This window comes from Candoia aspera, chromosome 5, assembly GCF_035149785.1.
Source record: "Candoia aspera isolate rCanAsp1 chromosome 5, rCanAsp1.hap2, whole genome shotgun sequence".
Lineage (NCBI taxonomy): Eukaryota > Metazoa > Chordata > Lepidosauria > Squamata > Boidae > Candoia > Candoia aspera.
Genome location: NC_086157.1, coordinates 86,768,128 through 86,791,226, shown reverse-complemented (window position 1 = coordinate 86,791,226; position 23,099 = coordinate 86,768,128). Strand labels below are relative to the sequence as shown.

Genomic DNA, 23,099 nt, shown 5'->3' with positions numbered 1-23,099 from the left:
CTAAGCATCTCTGACCTTTGAGTCAAATGCAGACCTTGAGGCTTGCCAATCCAGATTTCTGAATCCTGGGCTATACCTGCTCATGGACCTCATTTCAAGCTATCAGTTCAGCCTGTCCTCATGCTGCATCACTGATGAGGAAACCTTATATAAAACAGGAATTCAGGATACCTGGCTATAGTAATAAAACCTTATTTTCATACTTCATCCATGTTTTGTTCTTTTTACATCCAGTTCTTAGATTCTGTACTGACAGATTTTAAGGAAATGCAGACTTCAACAAGAAAAAAAGTTCAGTAGTCCAATTCTGTATACATTTAAATATGTTACCTTAGATAGTGCTTTCAGCCAATTTATGTATATGTCCAAATAAAGGCTTATGTGGCTCTCACAATTTGTAGATCCATGGTGGTCTTTTTCAGACTCTAGCAATCACAAAATCTCAGTGTCTGTGTTTATGTGGAAAGAAAGATTTACACAACTTTCTCCACAAGAACATCTTATGCATAGCAAATATGCTTTATTATTTTATGTTTTAAATTATTGTAGTAAAATTTATGGGTTTTTTTTATTGTGAGCCCTGCAAGAGTTATTTGAGTAGAAAGCTGAAGCTAAAATAGAATAAAGTTAGATAAATATATGAAAATAAACTGCATGAATTCAGGAATGGTGTCTGCACATTTATAAAGCAGAATTGTAGCTTCATAATGAGCATCTTTGTTTTTGCAGCCATGAGATGTGGTCTGCCTGGGAGGTTCTCTTCCCTTCTTATCTGACAAAAACTGCCAGGTTACTTGCAGAAGGACAAGAAAGCATTGAAATTACTTAGATAGTTTAACTCAGCCATTTTTCTGCTACTATTTAAGTATAAACAGACAGTGAGAGTTATAGTGACAGCTGAAACAAATCTACAGGGGAATGAAGTCTAGAATTGAAGTCAAAGTTAACTTTTTGTGTCCAGTTGTAAATTATTTCCATAATCCATGGTAATTACAATTTAGAGATTGCTTTTTCAGATCTGCTATAAAGAAATCATGGGAAGTAAACATTACATAAGTAGAACAAATATTTCTACTTTACATTCAGCTTTACTCACAGAATAAATGGATTGTATCTAATTGTATTTTAGATGCTGACTCTACAGATGCAATAGTGGAACAGATTTTTAGCCATTTTTCATTTGACTGAAACTTCATCATATATGTTTTGGATTTAGGGTACATGTAGGAGAAAAGGCTGGGTGAAATGTATGACATTACATTTAGCCAAATATATAGAGCAAAATCTGGACTATACCATTTAGTTTTGCTCCCTGACTACATGTATTCACTAGCTGTGACAGGATCCTCTGTGGGTGTAGCCGATGATAGGAATAAGAGTCTATATATGTATATATTTAAATCCATACCATTGGTACAACCAGGCTTTCTACTTGCATAAAAAACATTTTAACAACGTTTACTGTATACAGTGTAGAAGTCCATTTTCATTTTCAGGTATAGATGCCAAATTTCTAGCGAGGCAAATCTCCACAGATTTGCTGAACACTTGGAGCCCAGAACCAGAGATCCACAAAAATGGTAAATCAAAATTGCCACTTTTCTGAAACCATAAAGAAAATATAAGCATGAGCATAAGCTCTTTTTTTTTTCTTTTTGGAGAAATGATGCCATCATGTGGCAATTTTTATGTGTATACAAAAGCACTTTATATAAATTAAACTGTTTAAAATTTTCCTTTATTTAAAATATTTTAACAATCATACATTGGGCACACAGATTATTGTTAAGAATTTCAGAATAAGAAAATGCTCATAACATACACTTTTGTTTGGAAAATCATTATAAATTATACACGACAGAACACAAATGCAATAAGAACTAAAAACTTGAGTAGTGCTGATTAAAATACCTTTGAAAACAACCTTCTGTCATTTATATACTTGTAATCAATAAACAATAATCCTTGTTTTTCTGCATTCTGTAAAGTTACTTCTCAAGAATATTTTGGAATAGGAAGGATTCTGGATTATATCTGATGGAATGTTTGAATGTAGCATTAGTTGATGTATATAAGATTACAATTTCTTGTATGTTTCATTTATTTATTTATTTATTTAATTTTTATCCTGCCTTTATTATTTTTATAAATAACTCAAGGTGGTGAACATACCTAGTACTCCTTCCTCCTCCTATTTTTCATTCCAACTTAAAAATAATTATTCAGTAATTAACAGTTTAAAATTTTCAAAATATAAAATACATGATTAGGTCACTTAACAATATCCTCATTTTTTTTTCCTTTGCATGATTCCAGTTGCATAGTGGCAAGGAAATTATGAAATGTTCATTGTTCTCATCCTCTTTATCGTGTTTTAAAATGGCTTACCCCTTTAACATTGCCTGCCTTTGGCTTCCATTTATTCCATGTGCCTGAACTTAAGTAGGGTTGTAATCGTGTAGGCTACCTATGTGGGAAGGTTGCTGTAGAAATCTTGCAAACAGCCAATTGTCTATTATGGGAAAAACACAGATTTCCTGCTGACAGTGAAATGTCATATTTTTTACCATTTACAACAGGTTAAAGAGAAAAATGTAATATTGAAAGTGAATAATTCTATCTTCACAGCAAAAGTAAAAGCAAAACAACTTTGTATGCCACAACCAAATGTGTGTGTGTGTATATACACGCATGCACACACCTTTGGTTGTTGTTTATATATATCTTCAAAGGCTGCAATCCTATACATATTTATTATGCAGTAATTTCTAATAAACTAAAGGGGACTGACATTTATTTATTTATTTGATTTCTATACTGTTGTAATTACAAGACTCTCAGCAAAACATAAAAAAGAACATAAAATATCTATGGCACAACAATAAAGCATCCACAGTACAAGCAGTTTAGAAGTCAGGCAAATCAAACATGGAGTCAAAAATTGGAGCAATATATAAAAATTTGTACCATGGCATTCTCTCATAATTAAAGTTAAAAGAATTCTGTGCTTCTAGAAGATCATCAATTATCAAGTCCAACTTTCTGAAGGAAAGCTATTTCTTGGTACAGGAGTCATGACAGAGATGCACTTTCTCCTGCCATCATCCCTCTGATTTCATGGAGGTGGGGAATCACAAGCAGTTTTTCCCTGAGATTTTCGTATCTGACAGGTTGATTACAGGAAGCAGTCCTGAGGATACCCCAGGCCAAGGTATAAAGGGCTTTACAAATTAAAATCAGCACTTTGAAACCCTTCTGGAAGCTCTGCAAGACCCACATTACAGATAATTGTAAACCACCCAGAGTCCCTCCTTTGAGGGTAGATGGGTGGTGATACAAATTAAATAAATAAACAAACAAATAAATACAATAGGCTGTTGACACCCAGTGTCAGTTAACAACTACTGTATTTTGAACCAACTAAGTGATCTTTAAATGCAATCCCTGTTGTGCTCATTGCAGTAATTCTAGCAGATGGTGATGACAGTGTGAATTACCATTAGGATATTCTCTTGCTCAAGGTAGGCCTACAACTGGTACACCAGATGAAACTAGATAAAGCCTTCACTTACCAACCAGTGGTAGCCATGAGTCCAGGAGAACTACCAAATTTCAGACCTGCTCCTGAAAGAGTAGTACTACTTCTTTGAGAGATAACAGAGCCAGCAGAAAACCTTGATGAGCAGATAGTAGCTCCAGCTTGTTTCAGCTTCTTTCTTCCCATTCAGGGCTCAATTTCAGCTTCTTTCTTCCCATTCAGGCTGCCCACCATACGTTATGGTGATAATGTAGCATTGGTTATCATCAGCATATTGATGATAGTACATCTCAAACCAATTTATGTCCTCTCCCAGTGACTTCACGTAAATGTTTAAAAGTAGGAGGGAGAGATCTGAATTCTGCCATACTCCACAACTGAGAGGCCACCAGGCCAGTCCCCTCTCTCAGTGGAACCACTTACTTAGGAAGGAGCAGACAGTCTAGAAGGATATCATGGTTGAGTGAACTGAAGGTGCCAAGAAGTCTTATAGGATCAAAAGGCGCAGTCCCATTTAAATCCAACAAAGGTCATCAACCAACACAATTAATGTGGTTTCTGTCCCATGCCCATGCCTGAACCTGACTGAAGGGGGTCCAGATAATCCACTTCTTCTAGATCACTTAGTAGTTGCCTTCTCATCACCACCTCAACAACCTTCCCTCAAATTACATAGTTAGAGACAGGACAATCATTGATATATCCAGATCCAGGGAGGGCCTCATGAGGCTCCTTCAAGGTCAGTCACAGACTTCCTCCAGGATTCAGTCATCCACAATCCCTCTCTATCGTCCACAAGAGCCAGGAGGAATTTGCCACCATAAACAAGGCAGCTGGAGAGCAGAATAAGGAAGAGAAATACTGGCATTTCACTTCTCTTACTGTCATGGGAGAGCCTTGCACTTTAGCTCATACCTGTCTGTTTGTTTGTAGACTTTTTAGAAAACATGCATTGAATTAAATCTACTGACCCTAAGTAGACAGTTTGTAAAAAATAAAAGTTCCCAGAGGCACCATGAATAATTTCTTAAGCATAATGTATAATAACTTAAGTCAAGAGTCATTCTTTCTTTATTGACATGTGTTACAAGTCATAGTGAAAGTTTTCCTCTTGATTTTTCCCTCTTAGGTAAGGGACTGTTTATTATATACAACATTGCTAGAGTATGCCTGGCAGCAATTAAAATTTGCAAATAATTAAGGGTACTGGGCATGGGTAAACTTACCAAGAATTTCTCTTTAATTTTTTTTAACGTTTATCTGTTTTTACATCTTTTTTTGTGGCCTTCAGTGCTCCCCTTTTAAAACATAGTATTAAGAATTTTTATAGAGTTATCTTATTGTTTAAATTTTATAGTATTATGTTAGCAATTGTAGCCTTCAGTTACCTTTTATTTTATTTAGTTTCAGTGACATTATTGAAATAAGTGTAACTTCTTCTGATTGTATTTTATGCCAGTAAAAATATATTTTTTTAAAAAGCATGATGTATAATAACTTTTGGAGGTTAATAAAAGCAGACCACATGTGATTCCTTGTTTTTGTATAACTAAACAGAAAATATTGAAGTACCTAAATGTATAGACATATAACTCCAACCTTCCCCAACCAGCAAAGCAGCCGGCTAATTCTTGTGGGAATCTTAGTCCCAAATATATGCAGAGTATCAGGTTAAAAAACTTTTGAAAAAGAAGTAATCTAATTTTCAAAAAGAACCTTTCCTTATAGCCCCTTTCTAAAATAGAATATCAGCTGGTTTGAAGAAGTACTAGCAACCTTTTTCATCTAACGTCCAGTTTATCAAAATCCAACATTCTGTCTTAACAAGTTTCTGAATCCACAGCCTTAGCCATGCTTAGGAATTATAATTACTAGATTCTATGTAGCTATGAGTAACATTCCATGCTCACTCATTCAAACTGTACAATTAATTCTTCCATCATTCAGATTCAGTACCTCCTAGTTCTTTATAAAGAATCTGGCATATTGTGATATTCGTCTCCAATTTGGTATAGTACATGCATATTCCAGACTATTAATAAGCTGTAAAGAATAACAAAAACATTTTACAGACTCTTAAACCAGGATAAAATCTCTTGTCTTGCTACAGGTCCACAAGAATGGTACATATGCACAATCAGTGTTAAATTCAACCTTTCCCTCAGGCTCCTTGCCCATTCATTGCCTGCCTGGATAAGAATAGCCTTTGCATTTTTACACTCTTTCATTTGTGTGCCATTTCTAAATCAACCTGCTTTCCCAACCCTTCTGCAGTAGCTTCTCATGTGAGGTCCTTTGCGATTTCTAAATTCATTGGGCAAAAGAGAGCTGTTTAACAAAGGCTGCTTCAGTTCCACAGAAGCATTTCCCACTGCATTAACTAGAACGAGAGTGGCAGGTCTGGGAAGAGAATTAGTCAGAAATCTCCACATATACATGTACACTATTCTGTAATGACAATTAGAATAATAAGAATCTGTATATTTTGATTATGATTTTTAAAGATTATTGGTTGATTTTCTTGCTATCAAGTATGGGATCATTGATAGCTGATAATTTTGAAAGTTTTAAGAAATAAGGCTCCTTTCAAACAATGTGAAAATACAGAGCACTTGAAGCGTTTTGTATGTCAGTGAGCTGGATTCTTTAAGTTGGTTCCCAATGATTTTCAGGTGGTAATTTTTCTTCAAAATGTGCCCCATCTTTTGATATCTGAGCTACATTACTCTGTCTTCCTATAGCTTTCTCACATATTAACCTGGGTTGGTCAAAGCATTCAAAGAGATACCATGCAAACTACATTAGCATAAGCAAAGACTTTTAGTAAGGCATATGTGGCAGCTTCAAAAATCCTTGGCTGTCTCAACATGCATGTCCACACAAGCCATTTTGCTTCATTGGTGGTCCTTATGGAAGTGACGTTTGCATGCGCCTGCATGGCCTGGCAACTTGAGAAAGTTTTTGAAACAGCCGCACAAGCCTTTAATGTTTGTGCGCTTTAACATTAAAGGCAGATGTCTCATTCATGCCAATACTCTTTGCAAAGCACCTCTTATGCTTTGCACAGCCCACATATTAACCAGAAAACACAACAGTAATATTGACAAAGTCACATTTCCTAAAGCATAAAATGACCTTGAATCCTAGATTAAAGCTAATGAAGATTGTGTAACATGGTTAATTGATTTTCAGTAGGAACCTATAATCAATTTATTAAACAATATAGCTAGATTAAAGTATTGGGGAGCTATAATGCTATTTATTTAAAGATACTGAAACCATTTCTTTGTCACTAATTAAACTGACATGTTAGTAAAACGGGAAAGTAACAAAGCATTTCTTAAATCAGCATTAAAATTTGTTTTACTACTGGTAACAAGTACTTCTGTTATTATTTAGACAATATATAATTACACATTTTTTTCATTTTGTGTTCCTTGTGTTTAAGAGGAGAGAGAGAAAACATATATTCTTGGATATATTTTTTGAAGACATTTGGGATGTGAATGTGGTTGACACACTTTAAGAGAGGTAACAATCCCCAGGCTTAAATATTAGTAAGCATGTGTTTTCAGTGAGCTAAGAGACAAAATCCTGAATTAAAGCATAATCAAATTTATATCTATTGAGGAGTGGGGAAAATCCACATACATATTTCAAACTCCAATCTCTTTATGTGTTGCCTTTTCTATTGCAGGTAACTATAGTTGCAAGGGGATGACAGAGCGCATTCACAGCATCAACCTCCACAACTTCAGCAGTTCTGTGCTCGAGACCCTCAACGAGCAACGCAACCGTGGCCACTTCTGTGATGTGACAGTCCGCATTCACGGGAGCATGCTGCGCGCCCACCGTTGTGTGTTGGCGGCTGGCAGCCCCTTCTTCCAAGATAAGTTGTTACTGGGCTACAGTGACATTGAAATTCCTTCTGTGGTGTCAGTCCAGTCAGTACAAAAGCTCATTGACTTCATGTACAGTGGAGTACTGCGGGTCTCACAATCGGAGGCCCTGCAAATCCTCACAGCAGCCAGTATCCTGCAGATAAAAACTGTGATTGATGAATGCACACGGATTGTCTCACAGAATGTGAGTGACATCTACCCACTGATTCAGGATTCTGCACAGGAGACACCCCGAGGAACTCCTGAATCAGCCACTTCAGGGCAGAGCAGTGATACAGAGTCCGGTTATCTGCAAAGTCACTCACAGCACAGCGTGGACAGGATCTACTCAGCTTTGTATGCATGTTCTATGCAGAATGGCAGTGGTGAGCGTTCATTCTACAGCGGAGCAGTGGTCAGCCACCATGAAACAGCACTAGGACTTTCTAGAGACCATCATATGGAAGATCCAAGCTGGATTACAAGAATCCATGAACGCTCACAGCAGATGGAGCGGTATCTTTCCACCACTCCAGAAACCACACACTGCCGGAAGCAACCACGTCCAGTTCGGATCCAAACCTTAGTGGGCAATATTCACATCAAGCAAGAGATGGAAGATGATTATGACTACTACGGACAGCAGAGAGTACAAATCCTAGAGCGCAATGAGTCTGAAGAATGCACTGAGGATACTGATCAAGCAGAAGGCGCTGAAAGTGAGCCCAAGGGGGAAAGCTTTGATTCTGGAGTCAGTTCCTCTATTGGCACTGAACCTGATTCTGTGGAGCAGCAATTTATGACTGGCCTAGGTCGAGAAGGTCAACAAGAGCCTACCCAACCAGAACAAAATGATGTTTCTGCTGAAAGCATTCAACAGCAGCACATAGATACCAACTCTTCTTCACCAGAAAGAGGAAATGATGTTGAAAGGGACAGCGCACTAATAACTGTTTGTAACAGTACTGAAAAGGGGACTTTACAGCCTATCACTACAACTGTTGCCCAATCATTGCCAAGTACCCAGCTCTACTTACGCCAGACAGAAACCCTCACCAGCAACCTGAGGATGCCATTGACCCTGACCAGCAACACACAGGTCATTGGCACAGCTGGCAATACCTATTTGCCTGCACTCTTTACTACGCAGTCTGCTGGCAGTTGTCCTAAGCCTTTCCTTTTCAGCCTTCCCCAGCCCTTAGGCCAACAGACACAATTTGTGACAGTGTCCCAGCCTGGGCTTTCGACTTTTACTGCCCAACTGCCAGCCCCACAACCCTTGGCTCCTTCTGCAGGCCACAGCACAGCAGGTGGGCAGGGTGAAAAAAAGCCTTATGAGTGTACCCTCTGCAACAAGACTTTCACCGCCAAACAGAATTATGTCAAGCACATGTTTGTACATACAGGTAGGTTTATGGCCATTTGACGTATGTGGGAAGCTATGAACCCAGAGAGAAGAGGCATTTAAAATTATATTGTTGATTTGGAGAGGTATTCCTCTACTGCTCTTTTAAGATGTGCATGTGATTTTGAAAGCAATGACAAAAAATGGACTCTCTCTGTTTCAGTGCTCTGTTCCACTTGAGGAATGTAATGTTCTTTTGAAAATATTGAAGGTTTTTTCCTAATATTTACTGTAATTTGATACAGTTTTAAATGGTTCCTTTTTATTCTGTTCTGTGATAGCTGATCTTCTTTGCTTTGAAATCCGTTTATATATTCTCCCTTAATATATTTGCAAGGCTAAACATACCCATTTCCTTTCATCATCCAAGTAGGCTTGCTTTATTTTTATTTTTTTTGCTAATTTCTAGAAAAGTTGGAAACCAGAACTGAATCAAATATTGTAATGGAGTCATGAATGGGGTCATGGGGACTGTAGAGAAGTGCATTGTTCTGAATTTTGAAAGTGATTCTCAAAGTAACTTAAAATTACATTAAGGTTTCACACCATAGTCTCATGTCACAGAGCAGTTATTTTTATTAACGCTTGAACTGATATTCTCTCATCTGTACATATCGACCTGATTCCTCATTCCACTTGGACTTGTGTTTTCATTCTTTCACCAACTGTCTAGTCTTTGAAATTACTAAGATCATTTTGAATGTGTAATTTGTTCTACCAGTGTTTAAAATCACTACCAATTATGTTTTGTATCATAAGCAAAAGTTATATCTACTGTATAAACTCAAGTTCTTCAATCTCTGAAGCTATGCTAGTATTCCATGAATTTTAATGGTTCTTAAATGGCCTATCTACCTTCTATAGTGTATGCTGTCTATTGCTGTCTCACTTTCTTCCCTTTTCCTCCTCCAATTCTTCCTTGACACAGTAATCCATAAAAACATTTCTTGTGTAGACCAAAGCAATCCTTGCTCTGCAGAGAGTTCTCCCCTTTTATTATATGACAAAATGAATCAGAAGTAATCAGGCAGGTTCTAAAGTTTGCTAGTATTGTTGTGCATATTGTAAAGGAAGCTGGGCAAGTTGCTCTGCACTTGCAGAGGTGAAACAAATTAACACTAGAGTTGTTCAGTTCTACTGGATCAACAGAAATTTTCTTTTTACAGAAGTAACATCCCTGATAGTTGTATGCAGTACTGTTCCCTCCCATCCAATGCCCAAAAAAGAAAGTTTTTATATAAGATTATCAAAAGTTGTTTCTTTTAAGATGATGACATGTGATCCCATAACCCTTTTTTTGCTGCCTCAGAGCCCCTAGACTTGGAACCAAATTTATTGGCTGTGTGTGCGTGCGCGCGTGCACGCTAAAGGAATGAAGTGGGTTTCATCCGTTAAAATTTCCCCCTAAAATGCAGTCCTCAAAAATGAGGCCAATGTGTTACAAAGGGGCAGTAAGCTATACTCTTTAGGGGCAAAATGAGTGCCTTTCAGTGTCTACTCTGGTGACATCATGGCATCACCAATGATCTCTTTACAGTCCTTAAAGGTCAAAAAATTTAAAACATAGAATCTGTTCACAAGAAAGTCTCATCCTTTCAGATGAGTACTGTACTACAAAGTCTGTCATTTGCTTATACTTTCCCATTGTTCTGTATTGAACGGATTCACCAAAGATATCAGTTCTTTAGGCATACAAAATGTTTTGGCTTTACAATTTCAAATTCAAAACACCCAGCTGTGAGTTTGCGAAAGCAAACTGTTATAATATTGGCGTCTCTATTTTCAGTACTGTTTCTTATTATCCCTACCATGCTGTTGGCCTTTTTTTACAGTGGATGCATACTGTACTGACACCTTCATTGAACTGTTTACCATTACTCCCAAGATTTCTTTCCTCATCAGTCACCGCTAGCTTAGATCCCATTAGTTTGTATGACCATTTAGGATTTTTGGTACTAATGTGCATCACTTTTTACTTGCTCATGATGAATGACATCTGTCATTTTTATGCCCACCCCCCTAATGGGCAGAGATCCTTTTAGAGGTCTTTATGGTATTTTATAGTTTCTACCACTCTGAACAATTTAGTGTCATCAGCAAACTTGGCTATTCAACTAGTCATGCCTGATTCCAGATCATTTGTAAGTATATTAAAAAGCACTGGTTCTAGGACAGAATTCTGGGGGCCCCTACTAGTTACGTCCCTCCATTGTGAGAGATCTCCACTTAGTCCTACTCCTTGTTTTCTATTCTTTAACCAGTTGCTTATCCACAAGAGGACTTGCCATTTTATTTCATGGCCTTTAAGCTTACTGAGAAGTCTTTGATCTGGGACTTTATCAAAGCCATTTTGAAAATCTAAGTAGATTATGTCTACTGGCTCATTCTTATCCACATGTTTATTAACACCCTGAAAAAACTAGTAGATTAGGCAGAACCTTCCCTTACTGAAGCCATGCTGGGTATCCATGAGCATAGCTTGTGTCTCCAAATGTTTGATATTTTATCTTTTCTGGAACAGATGTTAAACTGACAGGCCTATAATTTCCTGGATTTCCCTGTGAGCCTTCTTAAAAATTGGAGTTACATTGGCCACCCTCCAGTCCTCAACTACAGTGGCTGAGTGTAGAAACAGGTTGCATATTTTAGTTAGAAGGTCCACAGTGTCAACTTTAAGCTCCTTAATAACCCTTGGGTGGGTGCCATCAGGATCTGGTGATCTGTTTATGTTCAGTTCGTCAATAAAGCCCAGCACTTCTTCTCTTGTCACTATTATATGGCTCAGTTTAACTGATTCCCTTCCTGAGACTTCCTCTGGCTCAGCAATCTGCCCTCATTTTTCTTCTGTGAAGATGTAAGCAAAGAATTTGTCCAGCTTCTCTGCAATTTCCTTTTCTTCTAGCACAAATTAGAATACCTTGTGGTGGATTCTGGTGCTGCTGCTGGTTCCTAGGGAGAGAATGCATTCCAGACAGATAAGAGGCTTCGCAGCCCAGACACTGTTGCTGGGAAGGTAAAGAGGTTCAAGGTAGCTCCTCCCTAGAGCCTTTCTAGGTTATTTCCCCTTAGGTTAGTTGAGTAGCCTTAGTCTGGCAAGATTCTATCTATTGGTGAGAACAGTAAAGAACTAGAGTTGGAGATATCAGCTCAGCTTGGTTCTTGACCTGATTCCTGACAATCCTTTTGGCTCTAAAAACTAAGTTAAAATTTCAGAAACTATCAATTAACTAGAAACCCATTTAGTTAGTTTACATATATATTGCTTAATATAGATCTAAATAAAAATTGCAACTGTTGTTTGGCTTAAATTGGAAAATAACCTCTATAAAGATCTTACAGTTGTAAGATCTCACTACTGTCAAAATGGATGAAGATTCTTAGAATCCTGGTCAGGCACTGGATTATTTCTTCCCTGTATTTATCACAGGAAAATACATAACTAATATTTTATCTGTCGGGCAAACAATCCAGCTTCCTAAGTATAAATTCTGTTTTTAAATAATCAGATTGCTAGACTGATTTTTAACAACGTTTCTCAATCACCTTTATTTTTAATCTAAATACCTAATACCTTTATTTTTAATCTAAATGCCTAATAGAAGATAGTGTTTATTAATCTTATTGTTGAAACCACAAAATACTTGCCTATCCACTTCTGCGTATAGTAAGCCAAAATACCTCCCAGTTGGGAATGCAGTTTTTCCCCAAAACAGATTAACTTATTTGTTTATTCATTCAATGTATATAGCTACCCACCTCACTTTTGCATCTCTCATCTATATGCTACTAAAAGTTTCATGTCTTGTTTGTAACCTTCAGTTAGGCGAAACGGTACAGCATAGAGCAACAATTTCTGAAGCAAAGTACCTCACATGGGCTAACTTAAAGAATGCATCCAAAATCCATGGACTCCCATGGGATTGAAATTTGACAAAGTTATGGCTGCTTCAGCACCACCACACCTTCTAATTGCACTTCCCAGAAATCTGTAGGTTATGTGGCACAAGGGAAGATGAGAGGGGCGTATCCCCACCCTCTTTCCTGCTTCCCTCTGGCTCCTGTGCCCATTTGGCTGGCAGCAAGACCCGACAGGCGACCAGCAATTGGTTGCTTTGGAACTGAGGCTGAAGTTTTAATGGCGGGTGGTGAGGGAACTGAGGCTGAAGTCTTTTAATGGCGGGCTGCGAGGGAACTGAGGCTGAAGTCTTAACGGCAGGCGGCAAGGGAAGGACAAGGAGTGACTCGGATGCCTCCTGGCAAGATAGGGCTGGCTGCAGGACACCAGGGGTTGATGGGTGAGCCCTCTTCCATCCTTGGGGACAGGCTGGGATGGGGAGCAGGGGTGCAGTTTTCCTCGCAGTCCGTAGCTCCCTTTGTTCCCCCTCCCCCCAGCAAAGTGGCAGGCAGTTCCATGGATCAGCCGAGGAGGAGGAGTGATTTCCAGTGCTCCTTGCCAGCTTCCCACAAGCAAAGTCAATGGGAAAGCCAGCAGGATGTTGGAAGTTGCTCACGTTTCCACTGCTTTTTTGCCCGCCTGTACTTATTCCTTTGTTCCTTCTCCTCCCAGCAATGTAGCAGGCAGTTCCACAGGTCAGCCGAGGAGGAAGAGTGATTTCTGATGCTCCCTGCTACTCCCCACAAGAAAAGTCAGTGGGGAAACTAGCAGGAAGTCGGAAGTTGCTCCCACTTCCACTGCTGCACCCAATTGGCTGGTGACAAGGCCCAACAGGTGAGCAGTGATTGGCTGCTTTGGAACCAAGGCTGAAATTTGAAATCTCTTAATGACGGGTTATCTACTTTATTATTATTTACTAGGGACCCAAAATAGAGGTCCCATCTAGTGGTTTGCTATGGCAATAGCACATTACCATACTAAATCTTTTCGGTATTTCTCATCCTCCTGGCTTCCAACCATTATCAGGCTTTATTCTCATTTTGGAGTTGTATCAGTTCAATGAATGTCCAGTGTTTATTAGCTCTTGGGGGATGAAAGCTGACAGCTCTTTAGCTCTCATCCTTCATTGCCAGAATTCACCAAGATTCTGGGTTAAAGAACCTTGTGTCATGGCAGGATAATATGTAGAAAATCAGTTAAACTACATCATTCCCTTTTTTCTGTCAGTCTGATCTGTGTCATTCACACTGATGAAGGTGACATTTATTCCGAAAAAGAATATCAAACCTTTCAACTATTACTACTAATATTCTTCATCATGGTCTCTTTGCATTGCACTTAAGGAGCTCTGTGCCTGTGCTGAAGCTTCACTGGGGCAGAGGTGATTTTGGCAGGAAATCTGTCTGTACTGCATGTTTTCAAAGGCAATTATTTGCTTTCCCTTTACCATCTTTCCAACAATTGTAGCAATTTGTGTTATAGGAACTTTCTCTGTACTTTGCTGTGTAGTTGCAGACGAGTAGTCCTTTTTTATTATTCTCATGTTTGTTTACAATTGTCATCAAGACTCATCAACTTCGTCTGCAAGGCAGACAATGAAGCATGGGCAACTGACTTTGTGAGCTCTTCTCTGGGAGTGGGCTCTGATGGTACTGTATCTTCAGCTCTAACCAACAGTGCTCTAGTCCTCAGTTGTTCTCTGTTCCAGGCCTCCATGGACTATATAATAACTGCCAAATTTCATCTTCATCAATGCAGCATGCTTTTTCAATAGGATTGAATTAGACTGGTCCTTAAAAAGTTCCTACAGAATACAGAGAGAAAGAAAAGGACAGGGAGCTTGATATTAATAAAAATTGCTGAGGACTTTAATTCAGTTCAAAGCGTAGAGGTCTCAGTTGCATCTCATGGCTGCAATAATAATTCTATTACCTTATAATAAGATTGGAGATCTTGCTAGATAGGTATGGGTTTAGCATTGGAAGAAGACTTTGTAGACTTCTTACAAAGTGAAGATCAACAAATGAGGCCCTGAAGAGGAGTATTCTTCAGAATCAGAACATGAGACATTGAAATCCCATATTTTTCATCCCTAGTTCCATAGGATTGATCTGTCTGTTCTTCATCTGAGAATGCCAAAGCATACAAAACAATTCTTGTGGATAGAAAAAGTTTTGCCCTCAGGTTAGCTTATTTCTCCTTCAATGGATGACCCACTTCACACTGCTGCACATGAATCAATAACCTTATTGGCATTTACTTGACACCCAACTGCAATCAGTTCTGGGCAGCTCACAGCATAAAACAAAACACCAAAATGTGATCAAAAGTATAAAACATATAGCAATAAGAAAGATGGTGAATCCTATTAACAACAAACATGTTGTTGTCATGTACCCAGGAAGGGGGTCCAGTCATCCTAGTCCAAAGCCTGGCAGAAGAGCAGGTCTTTAAAGCCCTCTGAAATGCTATCCAAGTGGGAGCTACCCAGATCTCTGGGGGAAGCTCATTTCAGAGGGCAGCCACCACAACAGAGAAGGCATGCTTATGGGAACCTGATAGGTGACAGTATTTAATCAAAGGAACCTGGAGCACAACAGTCCTCTTGGATCAAAGTGGCTGGAACAACACCACAGGAAATAAGCAATCCCTCAAGTAACCAGGCCCTTACTTAAGTAAGATAAAGACTTATGGCAAAAGCTGTCTTTGATGTCATCTACCTCTAGGAAAGTAAACTATATTATACAGGAGGGAAATTCTTGCTTGATTTCCATGATAGTTGAGGCAGTGCCAGGCAAATCAAGTGCGTAGTTCCATGCTACAAAGAAGGGGGGAGTGCTATATAAATGAATATCACTGCCTGATCTCTACAGTCTGACAATTTGGTCCATGCTTCTGGGCTTTGTTAAACTTTACCTACTTGGTGTCCATACAAGAGTTGATGCCCAGTTTGGTGCTCTCAGTCTTGGACTAGAGCATTTCCCCACCACCATCAGGTAAGCTTGCTATTCACCATATGCACAGAGACCACAACAAAGTATAGATTGCTTACCTATAAGTGTGATTCTTTAGTGGCCCTGTCTACATTCCGACAACCCACTTCCTTCCCCTCTTTAGCATCCATCTTCATGAATATTACCGATTCTGGTTGCTGCACTGTTCCTTTGTACTGAGGAGAAAAGCAAACAGTTGCCTTCATTACATGTGTGGTACAGGTAAACCCACCACCAAAAATCCTAGTGGAGCTTCAGAACAGGTGCAAAACCAATATATGTGGATGTACAAATGATCACTTGGTAAACTACAGTCCCATTTAAGCAATCTGTTTTTCCTCAGTTAACTCAGACCAGTTAGGAGTTTAGGAATTTGTATTTAGATTTAATTGTTAAATAATGTTATTTCAAATTTCCACATGGGAATGCAGTTGAAAAAAAAGTTTCCTTCACTACCAAGAAAATAGACACAATGCATTAGTTTGGAAAGATAAAGAAACAGAAAAGAGTCACAGCAAGGCTGGGGAGGAGGAGGGGAGAGAGGTACTGTCTAGATTAGGGAATATAACATAGTTTTCTAATTCCTTTTTTTAATGCCATGCTGCACTGGACAGCTTAGTGCTACTAGCACATGGTGATGTGTTAGTCAAGTGAGGGCTTTGTAACAAGTTTATATTTGGATAATGTATGTGTTTGCTTATAAACAGAGTGTTTCTATGTAACATTACTAAAACTAGTGGTTGATATTCATTTAAATTGATCAAAATTCATTTCTGAGTGTATAAAAAAGAGCTATTAAACAGAAGCTCAGCACCTCAAAACACTTCTGTTAAACTATACTGTACATTTACATCTCTAGTATAACAGTATACTGTATAACTGGAACAATATGTTACAGGAGGATATCATTGGCATTTTTTTTCCTAATTAAATGTTAATTTTTTTTCTTCTCTCTCCTTGTGTTTCTGTGTGTTATCACTGTGCAGGTGAGAAGCCCCACCAATGCAGCATTTGTTGGCGATCCTTCTCCCTAAAGGATTACCTAATCAAACACATGGTGACTCACACTGGTGTCAGAGCCTACCAATGCAGTATCTGTAATAAGCGTTTTACGCAGAAGAGTTCCCTAAACGTGCATATGCGGCTCCACCGTGGGGAGAAATCCTATGAATGCTACATTTGCAAGAAAAAGTTTTCACACAAGACCCTGCTTGAAAGACATGTGGCGTTACATAGTGCCACAAATGGAACATCTAGCACAACAAGCACTGGTGCAAGGGCACTTCCAGCTGGAGTGATGGCCTGCACAGAGGGAACCACCTATGTTTGCTCTGTCTGCCCAGCTAAGTTTGACCAAATTGAGCACTTCAATGACCACATGAGGCTGCATGTTTCAGATGGGTAAATAATATCTATTCTGCTATGAACAACAACAAAGCCCAAACAGAGAAACAACAAGAAGCTATGGCACTAGATTTTTTTTTCATTTTTCATTTTTAGTTTGTTTATTTTCATTTTTGTACTACATGATGAACTGTTTTTTGCCTGCTGGTACATTACATTTCTGGAAGCTGGATGAATAGTAATTATCTCAGCCTTCCTTTGATGGTGGCCTTAAGGCCAGATAGTGCTTCAGGAGATCTACTGGTTGGATCTCTAGCTACTGGCCTCTAAATACAACCCTTCTTTACTACAAAAAAAAAAAAACTTAAAAAAATTGTCACTTGTGAAGAGCACTACAAAAAAACAACAACATAGAGAAATACGTTATGGAATCTACAAGGCCTACTGTCGTAAGTACACCACTTGCAGTGTTTCAGTGGACAGATTCACAATTCTGACCGCTTTGGACTTCACAGTATCCAGTTAAAACTGTGGAATAGAAACATAAAATTGATCAGCAACACAGAAAATGGGCCCTATTGGTTTCCACCAGTCTTGCTATCATAAAAGGGCTGTGGAGAATGGCAAGGGAGTTTGGGTTGGATGGTGTGGAGTCCCTGCAGGATGGGGAAGGAGAATAGTAGATTCCTCTTGTGGATTCAGTTCCATTCCACACATTCAGATTCATAACCCCAACTTCTTTCTCCCCCACTAACACCAATATCATATTTCATCAGACTTTAGGAACAATAAGAATGAGGTGAACAAAGGTAGCTTTTCTGCAATTTACATTGTCTTTGCTGAGTATAGGGGAAACTTGGCCAACCTGGTGCCCTCCAGGTCTGCTAGCACTGCAACTCCCAGATTTCTAGATGGGGACTGCAAATACAACAAATCTGGAAGTGCAAGACTGAGGAGGGATGACACAGAGCCTCAGCCAAATAGTGGGACTTTTGCAAATGTCAAAGAGACATAGCAAAAGGAAAAGATCAAGAGTTTTTTTCACCTACCATTCTAGGTATAAGGAAAGGATTACTTCCTAAAATCTTTGGGGATAAAATAAAAAAGGCTGCATCAAGGCCGATCCATCTGGAGAGAAGTAAAGTAATAGACGAAAACTATTGGAAAAAACTAAAAAGAGTTCTCAAGGCTTTTTTTTTTAATTCAGTTTTTTTAGGGGGACAGAAGTGTTTACCAGATAGAATGCTGATTTTTTAAAAGAAATATATATTTACTTCAGTATTTCTGTACAAAACAGAAGGAAGGAAAAGTGTAACTTTTTTAACATAATTTTTCTTTTTTCTTTCGTTTTGCATACACTGCCACTAATATCTGATCAGTTATATAACTGAATGTGTGTATACACATGTACACACCTTACTGTTGATAAAGACTGTTAAGGTTAGGTGTCCTACTTTCATATAGCAAGGGGGTAAAAGATGAGATGGTCCTGATATTTCTTTCTGATAAGAGAAATACGTGTCAACATATTTTCTGTTGTTCCCTTTATGCTTTTATTACTTTGAGAATAGCACCTCGGAAATTGAGTGACTATATATGTGATACCTTACACCATATTCTGTCCATATTGTAGTGTCACTTGAAAAGCTGTTCTGAACTCAGATTATTTTCTAAGACTTCTAACTGAGTTCCATCTAAAATGAAATATAGTTTCAGAAGGAAGTGTTTTAACACTATTTATACCATTGGAATGATAAAATATAATTTTGTCTATAGTTTCTGGAAGTACCTAGAAAAAGGGCATTTCTTTATTTAAAGAATCACTTGTGGAGATTGGTTTTATAAAATCTTTTTATCCTGCCTGAAAAAAAGATCAAATCTTTCATTTACTTAAAAGCTAAACCTTCTTTTTCCATATAAAAATACAGATAATCTTCCCTCTCTTCATCTGCAAAAACATTAAAGATAAGGGCCATGCTTTGCAATCTCTACTTCACAAAATAGAGTAAGACATTCAGAATTAGTAAGTTTTTGTTGATCGCTTCTCCCCTTAGAGGATTTTTGAGAATTTATCACCTTGAACATGTAGGTACTTTTTATGTACCTACATTGGATTGATGTCTAACAAATATAGTAAGAAGTTTTCCTGTGTATCATGGTACATAATTTCTAGTCCAAACAAAAATTATCTTAAAATAATGCAAATGGAGAGTAAAGGAGAAAACATTTAAGTAAATTTTAAATGTATCTCTGTTTCAACTAAATCTCCTGAGGTTGCATTCCTATACACACTTATGTGGGGAAGAGGTACAGTAGAAATCAATGGAATTGATTTGTATAAAGTGTTTGGGAACAGGATGCTAGATATACTAATGTCTGTGGCTTTTGTGAGACACTCCTCCATGCTCAACATCATCTTATTTGACATTTAAATGCTGGCAACGTAGGTCACAACTTCTATTATATAGCACAACCTTATTCATGTCTATTCTGAGATAAGTCCCACTGAATTCTGTGAGATTTATTCTCAGCTAAGCATATACAGGATTGGGATCTTAAATATTTGTAATTTAGGTAGGCTAAAGTAATTGTTCAGTGTGTTATAAATGACTTAGGCAATATGGGCACATTTTTAGACTAACTATTGCTATGATCCACATAATTTTTTTAAACTAACATTGTTTCAACAAGTTAAAATTATTATGAGCACAAATTAAAGAAGGGAGAAAATTCTCATACATTATTTAGATACCATCCTAATCATCAGTCCAGAAGGATAATTTCTTGAACATAAGTAAATTAACCAGAAGAAAGTTCTATAGATTTGAGTGTAAATTAATTTCACACATTTGTACTGATTAAGTAAAGGGATGCACATATGGAACAGTCATTTTAAGCTAGTAATACAATACACATTAGCATAGGAGCTGCATCTCAACAGGAGTCTGAATTTGGAAAAAAAAAGTAGTACAAGATATTAATTTGTTAAAATAATTCACAAACAATTTAATCAGAAATAATATAGAAAAACAAAAGAGAGGACAGAAACTGGATAAAGAATATGACAGTATCATTTGAAAGAATATCATTTTTATTAACTGTTGAGAATCAGTCAAGAATTTAAGTCTGATCTCTTTAAGCAATAACTTGGTTTTATATAGCCCATTTGCCAGATGAATTTTAGGGACAAATTAATTACCAATAATAGAAACAATTAATAGTTTGATACAGTTGTCAAAAGTTGGAAGGAAAAAAAAGTTCTGCACTGCCAAGAAAAAAAGTAGAGAAAGTCTTAGTGCAGAATTAAAATTCAAAACAAAATCTGCAAATTAAGCACATACGTATTCTTTTTAAATTGCTGTTTTTAAATATGATTCATGTAGATTTAGTTGCTTGCTGTCCACTGGAAATGAGTATCGTCTCAAAGCAAAACAGATTTGTTAGGTGAAGTAAGTGTATAGATCACCGTCCCTCATTCACCTAAAATAACACATAGCACCCAAAATAATATATTCTATGCAGAAAATCCTTGTCGCTCATACAGGTCTCCAGGTGCTATACCTGCACCATGTGTTCATTTGGGAGAATGTAGAAAATTGGGGCACTTGCATCAGTCCTCCTGTAAACATTTGTACTTGAAGCTAAAGAACTAATATTTGTGAAATTTAGATCAAGTGACAAATTATCTAAACCATGGTTTGAATTTGTAGTTTTAAGATATAAATAATTTTGGAGGAAACCTGTTACTGGTTCTTCCACAGTTACAGTTTTGGTGATCTATCACTTCATAAAAAAATTTGCAGTTTTCATTGTACAGTGTCTTAAAAAGGTAATGTTTTGATGTTAGGTATGTTACTGCTTCTTAAATTTCTTGCTCCTGGTTTCTATTAAGGACTCTTCTAAAGCTACAGCTGTTTTATTTAATTCTGATAGGTAGCATTTATGCATGGATACAATTTCAGTTTTGTGAAATAAAATCCAAAAGTTTGAATGGTTCTTCAGTGAATGAAAAGCTACAATCATGTGCAGAAAACTCCTAAATAATAGATAAAATCATCTCTACCCATTGAAGCCAATTAATCAGATTCTTGCTAATAATTAATTTTTTCTCAGTTAATGTTCTCTTCAGGCCCCTAATTGTTTTGATTCTTTCCATTCATTTTCTGTATTTTTTTATTCTTGCAGTGATAAATACCATCTTTCAAAGAAATACCGTATTTCAAAGAAATGCAGCAAAACTTCAAAATGTGTGGCTTTACTGGATTTTTATTTTTAAAAATTATTCAGATATTTTAATTTTCATTTTATATAACTACATTGTATCCTCACCACGGTCACAGCCCAATGTGCACCCAAATTTTCCAGTATGGCTAAATACCTGCTCTGTAGCTAATATAAATCCAATTGGAAATATAGACGTTATCCAGATGGTTTTCTAATATTTTTCCTTTACTTTAAAAGATTATTCCTTATAGCCAAAGGTCACTGCAGTCCAAAAAGCCTATAATTTCATGACCCCAATGAATTCTACAAGAATATTAATATATTTATTTATGTTTAATGTTTTAGGTATATTTGCACTGAACGTAATTGAATTTCCATTTCTTTAATTTTAAATTAAAATGCTAAATAAGAAACATGAAAATAATCTTCACTTTTATATTGTTTAAAATGTTTGCACTGAAAGCTTTTTATTTATAAAGAATAGAAAAGTTCAAAACTCATTGTTTTTGAAAGAAAAGGAGACATTTGCTTGCATTTTGTGATTATTTGCATACTCCCATAGTTTCTTATTTGCAGGTAATTGAGTTATATAAAAAATGATACAGAGCAGTGCAAGGTTCTGGTCTTATTTAGTTTGTATTGTGCAATTATTTTTTTACACATTTTTGAATGTGTGGAAAAGTGAGTTCTTCTGGATTTTTTAGCTATATTTTATCTGAATATATGCATACCCCCTTTTCAGGGCAGGTTACATGCCTGAAAGACAGAAGTGCTAGTTATTCATGCACTGCTATTTGCCTCATATTTTAATGTGGAAAATATTTCTTAGGTCATCCTAAACTACAGGAAACTTGGATAGAAAACAGATCTGGTAGATTTGTGAGGTTCTGTATATCTGTCATAGTTCATCAGAACTCTTACTGAATTAGAGATTCTGTGGTTCATTGAGTGGATTAATGAGCTCAGCAAAATATTAGCAAGGGTGCCATTTTATTTGTATAAGTCAGAATACTGAATTAGTGTATCCAGTGTTCACTAAATGTATTTGGATTTTAGCATTCAAATTAAGGTATTACGTAAGGTTACAACATGTTTGGTAGAAAAGCTGGAATTAATAAATTATTTCTACATACACTTAATTTAAATATAGTGGCTGCAATTCATGACTAGAAAATAACATTTGAGGTCACCACTGTAAAGTTAATAATGAGCAAGCTTATCCAAAGATAATCAAAAATATGATCATCTGAAACAAGGAAATACACATTTCATTCACATCCAAACTCCAGGTCTTACCATGCTCCCAAGTGTCATTGGACTTCAGAGGTGCTCTCCTCCTTCCTAAGGCCATTTTACTAATGAGATAGATGCCAAAAGTATATCCCAAGTGCTACATGAAACTTATACCACCCCTTTTCTGTCCCTGTAACCACCCAGCCCAGAGGGTGAGCCTGACCATTTTTTTTTATTTTTAATCTGTTTGTGGGCATTTTAAGAGGCAAAATGGGTGCCTTGACCCTTTAAATTCTGGGGTATTTTGGAGTTTAATTCCAGCATGCTTGGAGGGCAGTCCTTGTCAAGGTGTGCAAAGCCTGATGCAGCTGTAGAGCATGCCAACATGCAATACTTTTCATTAAGAAGAGGAGAAAGCAGTTGGAAGCAAAGCCAGAGACTGAAGTGTAATTTGCAACATTGTGGCATAATATACTGTATATAGCTCTCTCTTGTTCTGCCTGTGCCTTTCTCTACCTCTTTCAGTGCCATCTCATGCTTTTCTCTGCAGGTAGCACAGTTTAGGCCCAAAGGCTGTTCAATTTAT

At 37.3% G+C, this 23,099-nt stretch overlaps 1 protein-coding gene across 1 annotated transcript; it reads left to right on the top strand.

Annotated features, from left to right (window-relative positions):
• Positions 1-7,235: 7,235 nt before the first annotated feature.
• On the top strand, positions 7,236-18,715 carry ZBTB20 (zinc finger and BTB domain containing 20). Its single transcript, XM_063304441.1, has 2 exons — positions 7,236-8,825; positions 16,699-18,715. The coding sequence occupies exons 1-2, from the start codon at positions 7,256-7,258 to the stop codon at positions 17,115-17,117; spliced, it is 1,989 nt and encodes a 662-aa protein (XP_063160511.1). The 5' UTR covers positions 7,236-7,255; the 3' UTR covers positions 17,118-18,715.
• The last annotated feature ends 4,384 nt before the right edge of the window (positions 18,716-23,099 follow it).

What these genes read in the sequence shown, in the direction of transcription:
- ZBTB20 (XM_063304441.1), top strand. Translation starts at nt 7,256, where the DNA reads ATGACAGAGCGCATTCACAGCATCAACCTCCACAACTTCAGCAGTTCT. An exon ending in GCACATGTTTGTACATACAG is followed by an intron (nt 8,826 to 16,698) that starts GTAGGTTTATGG and finishes ATCACTGTGCAG; the next exon opens with GTGAGAAGCCCCACCAATGC.